Source organism: Apus apus, chromosome 6 (assembly GCF_020740795.1).
Source record: "Apus apus isolate bApuApu2 chromosome 6, bApuApu2.pri.cur, whole genome shotgun sequence".
NCBI classification, from domain to species: Eukaryota; Metazoa; Chordata; class Aves; order Apodiformes; family Apodidae; genus Apus; species Apus apus.
Window position 1 is genome coordinate 11,535,706 of NC_067287.1, and position 17,077 is coordinate 11,552,782.

Genomic DNA, 17,077 nt, shown 5'->3' on the forward strand with positions numbered 1-17,077 from the left:
AAAACAGTCCTTTCAAAGCTCTCACCATGCCAACCTCTCCCTCTGTAAAAGTCAGCAGCTACTCAGTGCTTCAGCCATTCAAACAGTTCGTAATTATGTCGTAGGACTGCTGTGTGGGAAGCCATGCACTGACAAAATGTTACATCTCAGAAGATGTAAGAGGGAAGAATAAAAGGGAAAAGCAAGACTTTTAATAGTAACATTAGTCATAGTTAAATTGCAGTGCAGTGTCATTGTGCTGCTGGCTTCTTTGTGTTGCTAAAAATACCCTCCAGTGGCTTGGTTATTCATGCAGCATGCGGGGAGGGAAAGGAGAGTTGGGCTCTGGAAAAACTTTGGCAGTCTTCAGCAGAGCCCCTCTGCCCAACATGGTGGTGTGGAGGGAAGGGTACTGCAGGTCTGAGGTGTGTCAGTGTCCAGGGTTTTCCTGGCATCCATCTCTTGTAGCTCCAGCCCTGAGCTGCTGCCAGGATGGTGTTGGCGAGTGAAGAGAAAGGGTTTGTTGAAATGTCCTCCGGACTTCTCTTGTAGAGAGAGCCCCTGCTCCAAAGGGCTCCTGGTTAGTCTCTGCCTTCATCCAGAGACAGTTTCTGCCCAGAACACGATGCAGCACCTCCAGTGAAGCATGCTGGCAGCCTGCAGTCAGCGAGCAATTAGAAGAAAGCTTCTGGCTCTGACAGAAGTGAATCACTGGGACTGGCTGGCTGGGGCAGCTCTGTGATCACCCTCATCCACTCTTATTTTTAGTCCCGTGTGTCTGTGATGTCGAATGGCACAGACCAGGGGAGGCCAGCTGATTTCTCCAGTGCTTTTACCAAGGGTCTGACAGATCACAGGACTGGCCTGGGCTGTTTAACAGTCTGTTTCTGAAATGACAACAGAAAGTGCTGCAATATGCCTTGGTGATCAAAGGGGTATGGCACGTAATTTTTTTGTTTCTGCTTTTTAAAATTTTTGATCCGTTAATTTACAGGGTCAACCTTCTGGCTATTTCAGTTGCAGATGGCTTGTGGTTTGCTTCTCACAGCAGGATGAGCACAGGCCTGCACGCCATGCTATGTCTGTTCAGGAGCCATCATTCCCATTAGGAAGGGCTAAGTAGATTTGGTGAGCCAGCTGGGCCTGCTGCCACAAGGCCATCATGTTCCTGCTTGTCCTTGTCCCAGAGCTGCCATCCCCCATCACCATTCTCTAACCCCTGTGCAGCACAGACACCACTCTGAAGGATGCAGGCAGCTCAAATGTGGGTTGTAATCTGTAAAACAAGCAATGATTGTAAATGTTTATTTAATTTTTTTTTTCCTCCATGTGCAGCTTTTCCCAGCTCCACTCCAGACTCTTTCTAAGAAGATTGTACAGTCCAGGACCAATAGTACCTTAGTTGGAGTCTTTGCCATTATCCTGGTTTTTCTGTCTGCCTTTGTCAACATGGTATGTGTACTATTTCCTTTTGATCCACTCTGTTCTGCATTGTTTTCTTGTTGGTGCTCTACAGCATCCTAACCCTTCCATCACGGGGTTTAATGAAACCCTGCCTAATGCTTCCAGCACCTGAGTTCAGTTTCTTTTTGCTTTTTGGGCACAGAAGATAAACGGGAGCCCAAGAGCTGCATCCCTATAGCACATTAGATGCCTGGCACCGATTTGTGCCCATGTTCTTTTCTGATTCTTAAAGTGCTTCTGCTCCAGGTAGATCAGCCAAGCCTGAAGTGTAGTACCCGTGCCTGAAGTGTACCCCTGCCTGAAGGGACAACACGAGGCCGAGGTGTCATTTAACTCATCATTTAACTTGAATGTTCTCCACCCTGCATACATCTATTTCATTTATTAAGAGGGGAAAAAAAAACAAACGGAGGGAGATGGTCCTGGGGTTGAAGCCCTGAGCTTGAAGGTAGCTACGAAGATTTCACATGGCCCTCTTTTCCTTTCAGTTATGGCCTCACTGAGGCAGTGCTGAATTTCACTGCCATGGAGAGACCTAAACACCTAAAAATCAGATCACTACTTGTTCTTGCCTTAGCTTTCCTACACACACAGTAGAGATTTAGGAGCAATTTTATGCTCTTTAGAGGTACTGGAATGGAAGACACTAGTTCAGTGGCATCGACACCCCATCAGCTTCTCCCATAGTCACCTGCAAAAGAGTTGGTGACCACGCAGAAATTACAGCTTTGTTTTTCTCCATAATGTGTGATACTTTTGCATGCATGAACTGCTTAGTGTAAAAATTAGCCAAATGGACAAACAGAGCAGCATGTGGAGGAGACCAGAATGGGCCTCTGCTGCCTCCTCAGTGTAATGTAGCACCTCAGCCTTTGAGCCTTGCTGCTAAAGAAGGACATGTGTGTCCCTGTAGAAGGACCCACAGCAGAAGCTTCAGAGAGGGCAGGGGAAATTTATCAGCTCAGAAATTCCCATCAGCAGAAATAGAACAACATCAGGACCTTATCACAGACAGCAGGATATATTTGTATATATAGTATCTACAGCTCTTCTGCCTGTGAACCCTCAGACATAAAGTTGTACGTGAAATTCAGCATGCAGCCAGCTTTCTGGAGTGCACAGCCTGAAACTTATGAGTTAATATTTTGGGAGAGAAAAAACAGCCATTTCACATGCAGCAAAACATAAGCCAGTGGTTTCATGTTGCCAGTTTTGCACATTTCTGCAGCTGTTTACCAGGGTTTTTTTAACTGATGCAAACTGTTGCGTTTTCTTCTTGTCTATACTATTGAGTATAATGCCATATTTTTCTTCAGTTCATGTGCAGCACTGTGGATCTTGCCAGCTGCATGGCTGCAGAATACAACATCACTCCTGACCAGGTGGACATATGCCTTATCAGCAACCTGACTTCCAACTACAGCCTGGGCACCCTGCAGGGATTCTGTGACAGTCCTTCGCCCAACTGCAACTTTCCAGAGGTATTGCTTGAAAAAAATGGGTTGCAGAGCTTGATGTGAGAAGGAGCTATAAAACCTGTGTGATAAATCTCAGTGATTCAGAGAAAAACAAGGTTGCTCCTGACAGGTGTTATAGGACTAATGTGAGCTACTACACACGATCTTAAGTGTCTGAGGTTATTATCATGAGTCCACATTAACATTCCTTCAGGGCTGAATAATCAGTAGGCTTTTATGATTGTTGGATCCTGCCTGTGGCAAGAGAAAGGGTCTTTCTTCATGAAGTCCTTAAAGACATGCAGAACTGCAAATAGTTCCAAAGGAGTTTGTGGGTGTTCAGTGTTACCTGAAAATCAGTTCACTTACAATCAGTGCCTAGTCATAGATTTAACCCTACCCTCCATTGTTTTATGTCCTGATGAAAAACTTTGCTTATATATTCTTTCAGTAGGTGTAGCAAGTCCTGGCTTCAGACAGTTTAGCCTCATAGTGGTCTGCTTCAATTTGCAAAAGCAAATCCTACCTCTTCAGAACATGTTTTAAAAAAAAATAGAAATGCTTCTAATGGCAAAAAAAACCCAAATCACCAAATATATTTTACACACTGGTAGAAAATTTTGCCAAAAAACTAATCTTTGCTATTCAAGACCTTTCTCTGGGTTTTTTAGGTCATGGTCATTACATGTGCTGTCTACTGGCAACTGAAAAGAAAAAAAATCTGTCTAGGATGGAGGCAGAATTTATGTCAAGGTCATCTGGGTTTATGGGGACCTGACAGATTAATGGCTGATCTGTTATCATCCAGATGTCCAAGGTGCTAGTGAAAGCCCTGCTATCCCACTGCACCTGTACCAACTAACAGGAATATTGTCTGATTCAGTGAGTCTTTTGAGACCACTGTTACTGTGACTTTCAGCCCTGCAAAGGGTCTTAGTGTGTCCACAGAAAGACCCAGGAGCAAAACCTGGCACAATGGAGAACTTGGAACAGTCTGTGCCCATCATGAGGTTGTCAGGAGTACTGGTTCAGGACAGAGAGGGATTTTAAGCAATGAGGAACAACCGTTCTGCAGGCTGAGGGTGCCATGGCAGCCTTGAGCCAGGTCCTACCAGTCCTTGGGCAAAGAGGTGAGGGGCCACTCCCCTGTGCTCTCCAGGGCAGATGTTGGATCTGGGACAGGTATTGGCTGTTGCTCCCAGTGTGCTTTCAGGAGATGGTGGGATCTTACCTCTCAGCCACAGGGAGCATCCACCCATTTTCTCAAAACTGAAGAGTCAAGTTACAAGCTGTACAAGTTATTTTCTCTAATTTAATATATCAGTGAGGAACTATTAATAAGTGAGCTTGGAACATAAGGGTATTTCTACTTCAACTAGGATGTGCTTTTAACTGAAAGGATGGATTGCTTCAGGCATCTGATACTTTTTTTTTTTTGTGCCAGAAATAGGCCTGTCTGGACAGAGTGGAACCTTAAATCTTCACAGATTTGGTAACAGGAAGGTGATGAGCTGAATAACATGCCTCTCTTCATTTTACATCCATGCTAGCTTTCCCAGGAGCCATAAATGGCACCTGCAGTCTGCAAATTATGTTTGAAAGCACTGACATGCTAAATGTTCAGCTCTCAGGTTGGCAGAAGTTACTGCCCCACCACCCAGGTGTGGCAGGGGGCTCCACTGCCACTCACGGGCACCCTTCCTGCAGCTGCTGGCAGAAAAAATGACCATGGTGTTGGACATTGGTAGAAGTTTGACCAGCCTGTGTCTTGCTGATGTATTCAGTGAGTCACATCAGCAGGGGCAATACTTTCCAACTGACTTCATGTGAGTATAGGTCCTGGTGGTGTGAATTTCTAATACCCTTGGTCTTGTGTATTGTGTAAATTCAAGACCAGAATTTTACCTTAAATCACAAAGTGTTCCAGCATAAACTGGATGATGTTTTCTGCTAATTCAGTAACCGTGTCCAGGGCAAACCTACATCAAACCTTGGGTATACAGCTGCCAGCCCTGTGCCTCCTGAATGTAAAGCAAGTAACACCTGATGAAGAGGAGTTTTCTTCTCCATGCATTCAGTTTTAACTCTTAAATCTCCTGTAGTGTGGGAGAATCCCACAGGCAGCCCCAGGTTTCAATGTTCAGGCAGCGCAAGTACACAATTCTCAATCCCTTTCTATCCCTGTTTCATTTCCTTTGATTTCAGTTTTGATTTATCCAGATAACATTCATCTCTCATCTGTGTTTTTCTCCCATTTTTGTCTTTATACAGTACTTTACCTACAGTGTCTTACTGAGTCTCCTGGCCTGCTCTGTGTTCCTGCAGATCAGCTGTATTGGAAAACTGATTCTAATGTTAATAATTGAATTTATATATGTTCTCATTGTGGAAGTGCCAGGAGTCAACCTTTTTGACAACGCAGATCTCCTGGTTACAGCTAACACCTAGTAAGTGCCTTTTACTTCTGACATCTTCACCTAATTTCTTCCACCCAATCACGTGTGTGTGGCATTGGGAGGAGTGCTGAGGCTGTGGTGCACACAAGGGAAGTGCATGATACCAGAGAAGGCATGGCTGTAAACTAAAGTTTGTCAGTGCTGCTCTCCACCTCTGAAGGGTAGAACACTGTTCCCTTTAAGATCTTTTTAATTTGGAACTTAACTACTGAACTATTTATTAATAACAAAGTATAACTGGAATCAGAGTGGATCTGTGTTTCTTTCTCTTCCAGAAACGGGGAGCTGTAGTTAGTCATTCTCACTTCTGGTATTACACTCCCAATATAGAAATGTCTTTTCTCAAAAAAAGTAAAAAACCCAAAGCAAACCAAGAAACTTGAGCTGGCTCAGGGATGTGAGCATCTGAACATCTGGTGTGCACATCTAGTACATCAAACCCATGTTGGTGTGGTGGAATGGCAGTGGTTGACATTTGGTTAGTGATGTCCTGCCAGATGCTGTTGGACACACATCTGCATTTGAAAAGCCAGTACCGCAGCTGGTCTCAGCACAATTCCCAGCAGAAGGGCCTGGGCTAAGAGGGAGTAGACAGCTGCCCTTTTACTTACAGAAGGTAGTGTGTCATCACCAGGTTACACATTCATCATGATGGCAACTTCCTTCCACTGGCATGGTTAGCCCTCTCCTGAAGGTCATGCCAGGGAGGGAAATTTAAGAAACCTGCCCTCCTTCACAAGTTTCATTTCCCACTGGGAGATGCCTTGTGTTAACTCCTTGTGTTGATGATTACCCCCTTGTCGGCAATGGCTGTACTTGCACGTGAGTCAATAAAATCATGGTGTTGTCTAACAGTGAACATGATGCTAGGATGTACAGTAACGAGAGTTGCCTGTAAGACAGGCCATTCCTCTTCTCAGGAGTAGGAAGGCCTGACCTGGAATATGTTTTCCAGTTTGGGGCACGAAGGCAGTTCAGGATAATGGAGAGTCCAGGGCAGCAAAGAACAGAGACACAGAAAGCACTGATTTGGGTGAAACATTTGTCATGAATGATGACAGCTGTGGTTGCCTCCGTCTGGGATAGGAGGGTGCTTGAGAAGATTCCCATGGTCCTTCCCAGTGCTATCATGTATGTTATGAAATAGCTTGTGTAGTTGCTCAAATATCTTGGTGGTCATTAACCTCTTCAAGCCAGAGGCACCTGGTTAATTCTGTCCTTCACTTAAATATTTAATAATGCTAACATTCCTGTGTGCCAAGTAGTAAGTACTGGAGTTTTGGTTTTTACTGCCATTGGCAATAATCACATTATTTTGTTAGCTCAAGCAAATGAAAGTATGTAGGAAACCCCACAGAGCATTCTGTAGGGGTATGGGGGGAATGTGGTTTCCCTCTTTTCTTTACAGATGTTATATATTCCATCAGTGGAAGCTATTTAGCATTTTCTAACACAATGAGAGAAATTAAAGCATTTTATATCCAAAATATATTTTCACTCTTCTAAGTCAAGCACTAAGCAAAATTACAGCACTTAGAAGCACCATTTACATCATTTCACAATCAAAATGTCAGTAATGAAGTGGAAAAGGTTAGCATGTTTTCCCTGAAATAGCTTTCTGGGATGATGTATTATCTCTCATGAAATGTTTTGAGTTTTTTTGCCCAGAGAGCTCCATGGACAGCTATTTATTGTCCCAGTGTCTGGCCGTCCATTTGTGTGCTGTGGGAAGTGGGAGCTCAGCATGTAGCACATATTTCAGACATCTACCTCATTGTCCAGCTGATACTAAAAAAAAAACAACCCTACAAACCATCCATGACCTCATATTACTTTAATTGGGTGCCCCATGTAGCTCCATAATTACTGTCTGCTCTGCAGCCATTATGGGACTGGGACTAATTAGAAGTGATGCAGATGTCACTTCTCACTTCTGCGTGCAAACCAGCCCAGCATACAAGCAAGGGAAATAGCTCTTTGGGAGCTGCTGGACCTGCCTGCAGTGACACACCAGCCTGCTGGCACATGGAGTGGAACTGCATGCACAGAGCTACTGTCATGTTACATGTTCCCTGTGCAGAAGATAAAACTAATGCATTAGTTTTAAAGACGTGATGCACCAATGTGGTCTTCTAAGTTGAGTTCCTGCAAGTGGAGCCCAAAGAGCTTTGCCCAGTGATTTGTCAAGCTCCTGTGGTTTGTGAGTTAGAGGGCTGTCTGTCCTTGCTGTCATGGCTGTGAGAAGGGAGATGGCCCTGTCCTCTGGGAGCTGTCCCCAGAATCAGCCACCCTTCCTGCTAACAACATGTGGGGCTGTATTTAGCAAGCTTTTCTCTGTGTTACTTTCCAGTAACCAAAGAGCCTTCTGCTACTGGAAATGTCTGTCCCTTGGAAGAGCAACATACCAATGTAACACCATTACTGCTTGGATTGGGCATTTTCACCGATCCAAAGCATTACTGTAAATCCTGGGTTTGCTGCATTTCATGATTTTAGAGCAAGCATAACACCCACAGCGAGCTGCAGCCCCAGTACAGATCTGCCATGCTGCCATCGTAAGACAGAACAATAATGGGGGCAGCCTGTCATACTTCAGTGATTTAGGGGAATCAAGCTTCATGTGCAAAGTGCCTCCAACTAGATCCAGCCTTTAGTGTGAGAGCTGTTGTCCACTGGGTTTCCAAACTGGCTCCTTGTCCAAGCACACATGTTCATGGCCAAGAGGCCATGCAGTAGGTCACGTGCAAGACAACAGTGGGGTGCAAAATCCATGTCAGAAGAAACTCCATGCTCTGAACTGCAGAAAACACCCCAGAACAAAAAAGGTTAGAGAGTCACAATGCTTTTTTAAATATTTTTTTATTTTCTGTCCTGTTAGGCTCCCTCAGCTCTTTTGTTTTCAATTATTTTTATCTGTGAATGTGTAGCAAGAGGACTGTGGCCTGAAGCTCTTGCGACAGCTGTGAAATTCTCCTGCTAGAGATGTATCACGTTAGTAGCCTGCAAAGCTGTAATTGCATCAATGACACTAGAGTAATTTAACCACCCAATTCTTTCCATTTAAACAGTGTTTGAAAAGATCCGTGTATATGGTTCTCAGCTACCTAATACTCCACCCACACTTGAGAAGAAACCCAGCAGCATTAAGCAATCAATCAGTCAGGAACTCAGACAGCTATTACCTACCAGAAAGCTCCTTTCCACCCTTTCACTGTAAGAAAAGCACACCCTCCATCCTCTCTGGCAGCTCTCTTCTTATGAGTACTTTGCAGTATTATGAACAGTAACAGCAAATCCACCCAAGGGTTTTCTTTAGTGCACTCACGTGCAGTGCCCATAAGTATGGGTACAACCCTAGAGATGAGCAAATTACAGAGGAAGAGAGTAGTGCTAGAGTTAAAGGAATTAAATACATCTCCATGCTACACTAAATGAGGAAGAAAGGAGCTATCCCTCACAAGATATTAGCCCAAAGCTTACTTCTTTAAACCAGATTTTCCAGCCTGGCCTAATGAAGTAGTGATGGATGCACAAGCATTTGCTAAGCACCCCACATTGGCACTAAAATCCCAACTGCTTCTCTAACTTTTAATGCTTCTTAGATATTTTAACCACTATAACCACGTTGCTCTATCACTCCGGATTTTTGAGTGTAGCTCCAGAAGGGCTGTAGCCCCACACAGCGTTAGAGGTGCCACATTGCAGAGGGGCTGCTGAGTGCTGGAGGGAGCCAAATACTCTACTAACCTTGTGCTTGTGTCTTGTGTTTTTTTTTCCAGCGTGTCTGCAAATGTAACGTTATCATGGTGAGTCACTTTGGCATGAAATATTTTTATGGGATTTGGTGTCTGGTGTTTGACGATGCATTGCTGGGAGCTGCTGCAACACAGTGCAAATGCCCTAAGTGGATGGTGGAGGGTCGAGCTTTAGTATGTATAGCTACTCTCAGGGCATCCTCTTTCCTGTGGGACTAAAGTCAACTAGTTTTAGAGAGCATCCCATAGAGTATACTTAAAAGTCAAATATTTTATCAAAATAATGTTTTCATAACGTATAACTGTAATTCACATTTAACAGTTTGTATTTGTTTGCTTGTCAGAAGGGATGGGAATGTGTCTCAGTGTTCTTTTCAGCTTATAGAAACCTTACAAAACAAAGGCCATTGAGAAGTGACTAATTAGAGAAGTAGTAAGTGTAGAATAGTTCCAGTGCAGAAGACACAGTGAAATGGGAAATGGAATCCCACTTTTTAAAGAGAGTGAACATCAATAAATAATTTTTTAGAGAATGGCCAAAGCTGCTCAGCCACCACTATGCTTGGCAAAACAGAAAAGTCACTATTCAAAGTCCTGCTTTAGAAACCAGCATCTATGGGCCAAACTCCTCAGCTTTTGTTTGTCCCTTTAAAAATATGAACTTTGAAGGGAAAGAAAAAAGCCTTTTCTTCAGAGGCGGGTTAGCCTTAAAGTGGGAACTGGGGAGCATGGGTAAGCTGTGTTCCTCCAGGCTGAGACTAACTGGGAAATTCTGCTCTTTGGTTGGCTGCAGCTCTCCAGTGATGACACGAGTTGCACTGAAGATTGTGACCCCTGTCATCATCACCGTCTTTGTCCTGGCACTGTATTTGCATGCCCAGCAAGTGGAATCCACTGCACGGCTGGATTTCCTCTGGAAACTCCAGGTTAGTGGGAGTCTGCTGTGTTGGAGGAATGCACATAGTTACTGGTGTCAATATAAAACTGCTGAGCTGTTCACTATTGAGTTGAGGAGCATTATGAAGTGCTTTTGAATTTAATCTGGCTCTGGCATTAACTGGGCATTCTAGTAATGCTCTGCTCTTTGGGACTGTGCATACTCAAGTCTTCTCATCCTGATGATTTACTGTAACCCCTTGTTTCCTTGTAAATAGACTTTGGATGGTCCACACAGTAAAGGGTTATAGATCTGAAGATCGAAGTTTATGAATTTTGAGCAACTGAGCCTGTCACTGATGCAGGAATCTGTGACATAAAATGATTTGTAAATATAAAAGCTCATATTCACTGCATTGTTTGCCAGAGTTTAGTGAGCTTTAGCTTGCTGGGTTGGGGAGTGTGAAAGATTCACATTTGCATTTTCTTTCTTGTCAAGCAGTGGGAACTGGCTTGATATCCAGCCTTCATTAGGCCTAGGCAGAAGTACTGGATAACCAGCACACTCCAGATAGTGACACTGTGCTCGTGTGCCTGGGCTCAGTGTTAATGTTTTCACTACTTGTGCCCACAACTGATGTTGGGCATCATACGTGATTTCTCAAGGAAGCAGGACAGGTCTCAGCTCTGCCCAAGACTCATAGCTGGGGGACCACAGGATGGCAAGTTTTATATAGATTTTTTATCTTCTGGGTAGCAGGGCATCATTCCAATAATAGGTGTCAGTGGTTTGAGTAGGAGGCACTAACGAAGCACTAGTTAATTAAGCTCCTCAAGAAGCAGGTAAACATTGTGACCCTCATTTATAAGTGGTAAAACAATGGCAGGGATGAACTGACTTGCCTGTTTCAGGTCTGGGCTCAGCTGGCTGAAGCATTTGTTTCCCCAGACAGAGCCAAGTGTCTTCCTTGTTCTGTCCAGACATACCACCTTCTAAAGGCTCCTTTTTTTGTTTAACTTCATTTCCAGTTTCAAATGTCCTGTTTCAGAAACAACCCTGGATTTTGGTGTTATTCTGTGCCTGTTTTTACACACACATGAGCACACAGAGAGACCAACCATCTTCCATTGCAAAACAAGTTTCTGCATCTCTCTGGTTCTGCTCCTTTGCAGTTTCCCCCTTTCTTCTGTCTCTGTCCTCCCTGCAAGTTCCTTTTCAGCTTATTTTTCCCTCTCCAGAGCACTTACCAAAGAGTAAGCACTTCACTGTCTCTGCCTCCTAAACTAGGCCACTGAAGAGAAAGAAGAAATGGAGGAGCTGCAGGCCTATAACAGACGCCTCCTCCACAACATTTTGCCGAAAGACGTGGCAGCCCATTTCTTGGCTCAGGAACGACGAAATGATGAACTCTATTACCAGTCCTGTGAGTGTGTGGCTGTCATGTTCGCCTCCATAAGCAACTTCTCAGAGTTTTACGTGGAGCTGGAAGCCAACAATGAAGGGGTGGAGTGTCTGAGGCTGCTCAACGAGATCATTGCTGATTTTGATGAAGTAAGTTGCAGAAGGTCTGGGCGGACAGAGTGAACCAAATCAATTAATGTAGTTGGGCTTTGCAGTGCTCCTGAAGGAAGGTGGCTTATGGAATCCTTGTGCCATGGTTCATTTTGCCTTGCTCTACAGGTCTTTAAATCTTTTTTTTTCCACATTAAAATTCTGTCCACTCTCTTGTCACTTTTTCAAATATCGAATCCCCTTTCTTCCTGTACTTTGAGTCACGGAGGCTCTGTCCAGGACTTTGTAATGCTTGTACTAAGGGAGAACATGTGGCCAAGGACATTACCAGCATGTATGTGTTCGTTAAGCTTCATTTGCTTCTTTTGCTCTTGCAAAACAGATCATAAGTGAAGACCAATTTCGGCAGCTGGAGAAGATCAAGACCATTGGCAGTACGTACATGGCTGCATCAGGCCTCAACGATTCCACTTACGACAAGGAAGGGAAGACCCACATCAAAGCTCTGGCTGATTTTGCCATGAGGTTAATGGACCAAATGAAATACATTAATGAACATTCATTCAACAACTTCCAGATGAAGATAGGTAATGTCACTGTTTACAGGATCAGGCATAGGTGGTTGTCATTCTGAGCTGGGGATTTCATGGAGAGTGAAAAAACGACAGATGTTACTTTAGCTGTACAGTGATGTTAATTGTCTTGTGTCAGGTGATCACTTTGGCCTCTCTAAAACATCAAAGCAGTTTCATAAGGGTAACAGAATAGCTAGCATTAAGGTAGATAGCATTAGATAGAGTAGGGTAGCAGCATTATTACTGAAGCTCCCTGGAGAATTGGGAGCAGTTGGGCAACTGATCTTGGTTCAGAGAAGCTCCTACCGCAGCATAGTCTCACAAGATTGAGCCTGGGTTCATTTTGCCTGTGATGTGCTCCCTGGCCACACCCCTGGTGGTCCCCGGCTCTTTCAAGTCAGGGAATAAAAAGAGACAGAAAAAGGGGGCAAGAAATGTGAGGATGTCGACTGTGGTATTTGTTTTGGAAGGCCACCGGGCTGCTGCCTGGCAGGCACTCTGCACTGCAGCAGCTGTGTGCCGACTTCCAAATGAGCAGTGTGCTTGGCAGACAGATAGTAAATAAACCTTATCCTGGTACCATATCTGGTTCTAAAAAGTAGCTCTGGATTGAGCAGATCCAGCCTGTGCTGCCAGTCAGCCAGGCATAATGAATCAAAGAAGCCAACTTTACAAGTTTATTTCCCCACAGTTTGGGCGTAGCTTTTCATGTCAGGGTAAAACACAGCTAGAACCAATGACCCTCAGGACATTATTTTATTGTCTGGAAAATAACTTGCCTTGAGCTTCCTGTGGTTCATACATGATGGATCTGATCATTGTGGGATTTCTCCTCTCCTTCCAGGCCTCAACATTGGTCCTGTTGTAGCTGGGGTGATAGGAGCACGCAAACCTCAGTATGACATATGGGGCAACACAGTGAATGTAGCCAGCCGGATGGACAGCACTGGTGTGCCTGACAGGATTCAGGTAAGGAATTAACTGGAAAAGTTACACTGCCAGTCCTGTGTCACTTATGGGTTTTGAAGCTGAATTAGAATTTTGGCTTAAATTTTTTCCTTTGTGCCATACTTTTGCACACGACTGAAAGAAAAGCCAAAAAGGCAACGGGAGAATTGTACCATCAAGTTTTGCCTTTTAATGTTGATGAACTTGGCAACCTTTGGTCAAAAATTTGCAGTTTTGGTTCTGAGCGATGAGCTGAGTTTCCTTCCTCGAGTGCCTCACTGGCACCATGAGCACAGCCCTGCTGTGGTGCTCGCCCAGGCCTGCTGCCACCTGTGTTGCTGGCTACCATGCAGCTCTGGCCTGTTCTGTTTTCCAAGGGCTTGATTCAGATCCCAGTTTCTGTAATTCAATTCTCTGGTCACAAAGCCATGTGCTGTGAGGCTAGCAAGGATCCAGGCACCAGCAGGATGGGGATATAGAACTACAGAAAATAGGATGGTTTATGAGGTTCATGGAAACTGTCTTGTAATCAAACATCTTGGCTTTCAGACAGGGACCTTTCCAGTGATTTAATTCCACTGTCCTGCTTTCACTGAGCCAATGTCCACAGAAACAGATTGTCATTCCTTGGGAGTACTGAAGGGATGTAAAAAACAAATAGTGGCATACCTGATGAAAACCCCAAGAGGGGAAGCCATGCCGTTTCTTCCCAATTAAACTGTCAGTTAACTGGATCAATATTTATCCAATACCTTTCAAACTTTACTACAAGATGGTCTGTGAACAATTCTCATTCTAGTTAAGGAAATCAGCTCAGCAATGCTGCAGCAATAGGGAGCCAGAAATGGAACTATTTAAAGCCAACTGGAAAAGGGTGAGAAAATAAGTATCTCAGGAAATCTGGTCTTTACGCTCCTGATATCCTGTAGCACAAGTAATTATTTTTTAATGGCATCTGCAGAAAGGATGTGGATGCTGGCTACGTGATTCCATTCAGTTGGTCTTTCTCAATGCCCACTGCATTCTCCACCATAGAACCAAATCCCTGAATGACTCCTTCTAAATTGTACATCCACTGTGTAGTTTCTAAGGTGATTTTGAGGCCTTATAAAATATGTTTAACCTGTTTCCCTATGACTGCTTCACTGATAAAATTAATACATCTGAGTAGACTGAACTGGCAGGTGTGTTTTTAAAAAAATGTGACTCATTTTTATCTTTTTATACTGCGACCTCCTTCAAAAATGTGGGTGCTCCCAGCTGTGTACCCTGTGTGACTTCTGTAGTTACTTTCTACAGGTTGTGATTATTCTGAGACATGTGCCAACCCTTCAGTTAGTGATCACTATGCAGAAGTCGACAGCGTTAGAATCAAAATGGTTGCTTCTACTTTAATTTTGTCCACGGATTACTCCGAAAGCAACTGAAAAGACTGTGTGGGAGGCACAACAAACACATGCTTATTCTTCTTTATTCTGCAGGTAACCACAGACATGTATCAGGTTTTAGCAGCCAACAACTATCAGCTGGAATATCGAGGGATCATTAAGGTCAAAGGCAAAGGAGAAATGACCACCTACTTTCTAAATAAAGGGCCTCTGATCAGTTAGCACCGACTGCAGCATCCCTCAAAGATGGAATTTGCATTTCCCAAGACTGTGAATCAGAGAAGTGAAGCAGTGAAGCTGAAAATGCAGCTCAGCTGAAACATCACACCGTGACTCTAGAACTGGTATCAGCAAACTCTTTGGCCACCCATCCTGAAAGGCAATCGAAAGAAACCACCTTGGAGTTGCTCCTGGCTGAGTGCTAAATCGACCAAAGATGTGTACTACCGAGGTCACAGATAAGACATGAATTTGGGATTTTTAAAAAGGCTGCTACCACAGGATGATATAAGAAGCTATTTAAGTATTTATTGATGCAACACACTTACTTGGTTGAAGGAATGTATGATTCACTACAAAGCATTACTTTGGAATGGATTTGCGCTCCCATGTTTCCATCCCATACTGCCAGCTATTTGAAGTGAACCACTGTGCTTTTATTAGCTGTTTTGAATGGGCTTTCAAAAGTGGCACCCACTGTTGCAGCACACAAAAAGGCCTTTTAGAAGGGCACTGGTAATGTTTTCGTGTGAAAAGACATTCTAGCCCCAGCCCCCGCTTTTCCCTTCTTCTACCTGGCTAAATGACTGCTCTTCTGAGTGGGGCTGGCACAGCTGATGAAGGGGAAGATCAAGATAAAGACAGATGGCTCTACAACCATATTTATTAAGAAGTCTTCTGTGCTCTTCTTTGGTATCTATCAGTTTACATGGGAAAGACTAGCTGTAAACAAGAGACATTTTGTGGGGGGGAACTCCCCTGAAATTTGTTGTGGTTTTTTTTTTGTATTTTTTATTTTGTAATATTGAAAACATGGAGATCTAACAGATATACCAAATTCTATATTTTGTAAATTATATATAAATTAGAAGGCAGGCTGTGGACACCAAGGTGTGGTGGGAGGTGTATATAACCCATCGACTTTTGTGTAATTTTTTTGTGCATAATACTCTGAACACAGACTTGGCAGTTTTCAGATTATCATTATACAGCCAACAACAAACAGGTGAGTTTCCAGGCTGAATCAGATGCATTTTAAAACAATATCCAGAAAAAATCTACAACCCTGAAGAAGAAGAAAAAAGCAGCCCAGGGTAGTCACCCAGTTGTTCCATGCAGCTTTCAGGTGGAGGGTGGCATCCTAACACCTGGAAACAGGACCTTTGAGTTTTAGCCACTGAGATGGTATCAGTCCAACAAGTTGTCAAGAGCTCTAAGCCAATCTTCTAACTACCAGGAGCTTTTATAAGAAGAGGAAAAAAAAAAAAAAAAAAAAAGCTCATTTGAACTTTTCTTTTAAAAAAATCATCATTTTTCATAGATGGTCTTAGAATCCTGCTGATATGAGAGTTGTCTGATACTGTAACTGCCATTTGACATTACAAGGAACTATGTCCTGCAGCACTGAGTTGACTTTCCTGTAGTTGGCACTTATTTAAACTGAGTCACAGATTTTCAGTTTTCAGGAACTGGGTGATCTTCAGAAAAGGTTGTGATGGCAAATGTGTATGTGAGGTGGTCGACCTTGGAGTACAGTGCCATTGATACTGTGTTGGACACCTTTAGCACTAGTGGGGAGTTTATGAATAGGTCACCATTATCATTTATGTACCTTTTTTAAATATGAAAGAAAAATCCCTTGATATTTTATTAAAAAAAATAATTTTAAAAAAAGCTCTATTTTTTATATTCTATGAAGGGAGAGGTTTTGATATGAAATTTGGCTAGCACTAAAAATTACTCCAGTCTTTTGACATTTATTAAAGTTCTTTTCCACTCTTCTCAGGGCAGAATTATTGTAATATTAACAGCTTCATGATTGCACTATGGTGGTGGTGATTTGTATTTTTCCTACTCAACAATGAGAATTAAGTGAAAATCCATGGGCCTGTCTTAATTAATTTGCTGTATTGCTAAGCATGACCCAAGCATTAAGCCATTTAAACATGAGCTTAAATGGCATTGCCCCTTTCCTTCCCCCTTCCACTAGGAAACATCTCAGAAAAGTATAGTATATTGACTTCTGTAAAACTGCCAAGTCTGCCCTTGTACTATACTTTTGCTCCTTTACATCTTTCCTGGTTTGCAAAATACTTCAGTTGCATCACGCTCTTATGCCTTTCTCCCCTGCCTCCACCTTCCATCCCTTTCACCCCCTCACTGAGTTTCATTACCTTCATGCCAGCCACTTGATTTTTAGGTTTGCTTTCTGCTTTACAAGACTCTTCTTACCTTTTGATTCACCTTATGAAACTGTGTTGTCAATGAAATTTCAAGTCCCCAGTATCTCTAGCTGTGATTGTTGACAGTGTGTCATGATCATTTCAAGGGGTATTCACACACTCTTTACTCTGGATCTTGCAAAAATGGATACAATTATGATTTCCCATGGAAATTTAAATCTATTTAAGTAATTTAACTATATTAAACACTGTTTCACTGGTAAA

The 17,077-nt window shown here is 43.2% G+C and overlaps 1 protein-coding gene across 5 annotated transcripts in view; it reads left to right on the forward strand.

Annotated features, from left to right (window-relative positions):
* The window catches only part of ADCY5 (adenylate cyclase 5), a 212,266-nt gene extending 195,189 nt beyond the window's left edge, over positions 1 to 17,077 (forward strand). For 3 of the 5 annotated variants that reach the window (XM_051623577.1, XM_051623580.1, XM_051623579.1), the window contains 9 exons: positions 1,315 to 1,431; positions 2,760 to 2,924; positions 5,172 to 5,347; positions 9,136 to 9,162; positions 9,905 to 10,037; positions 11,276 to 11,539; positions 11,883 to 12,087; positions 12,920 to 13,044; positions 14,505 to 17,077. In XM_051623577.1, the coding sequence (XP_051479537.1) occupies positions 1,315 to 1,431; positions 2,760 to 2,924; positions 5,172 to 5,347; positions 9,136 to 9,162; positions 9,905 to 10,037; positions 11,276 to 11,539; positions 11,883 to 12,087; positions 12,920 to 13,044; positions 14,505 to 14,633 (1,341 nt within the window). In that variant the 3' untranslated portion in view covers positions 14,634 to 17,077. Of the gene's footprint in view, positions 1 to 1,314; positions 1,432 to 2,759; positions 2,925 to 5,171; positions 5,348 to 9,135; positions 9,163 to 9,793; positions 10,038 to 11,275; positions 11,540 to 11,882; positions 12,088 to 12,919; positions 13,045 to 14,504 lie in introns of all 5 variants that reach the window. The other 2 variants (XM_051623581.1, XM_051623578.1) reach the window with 2 other exon arrangements.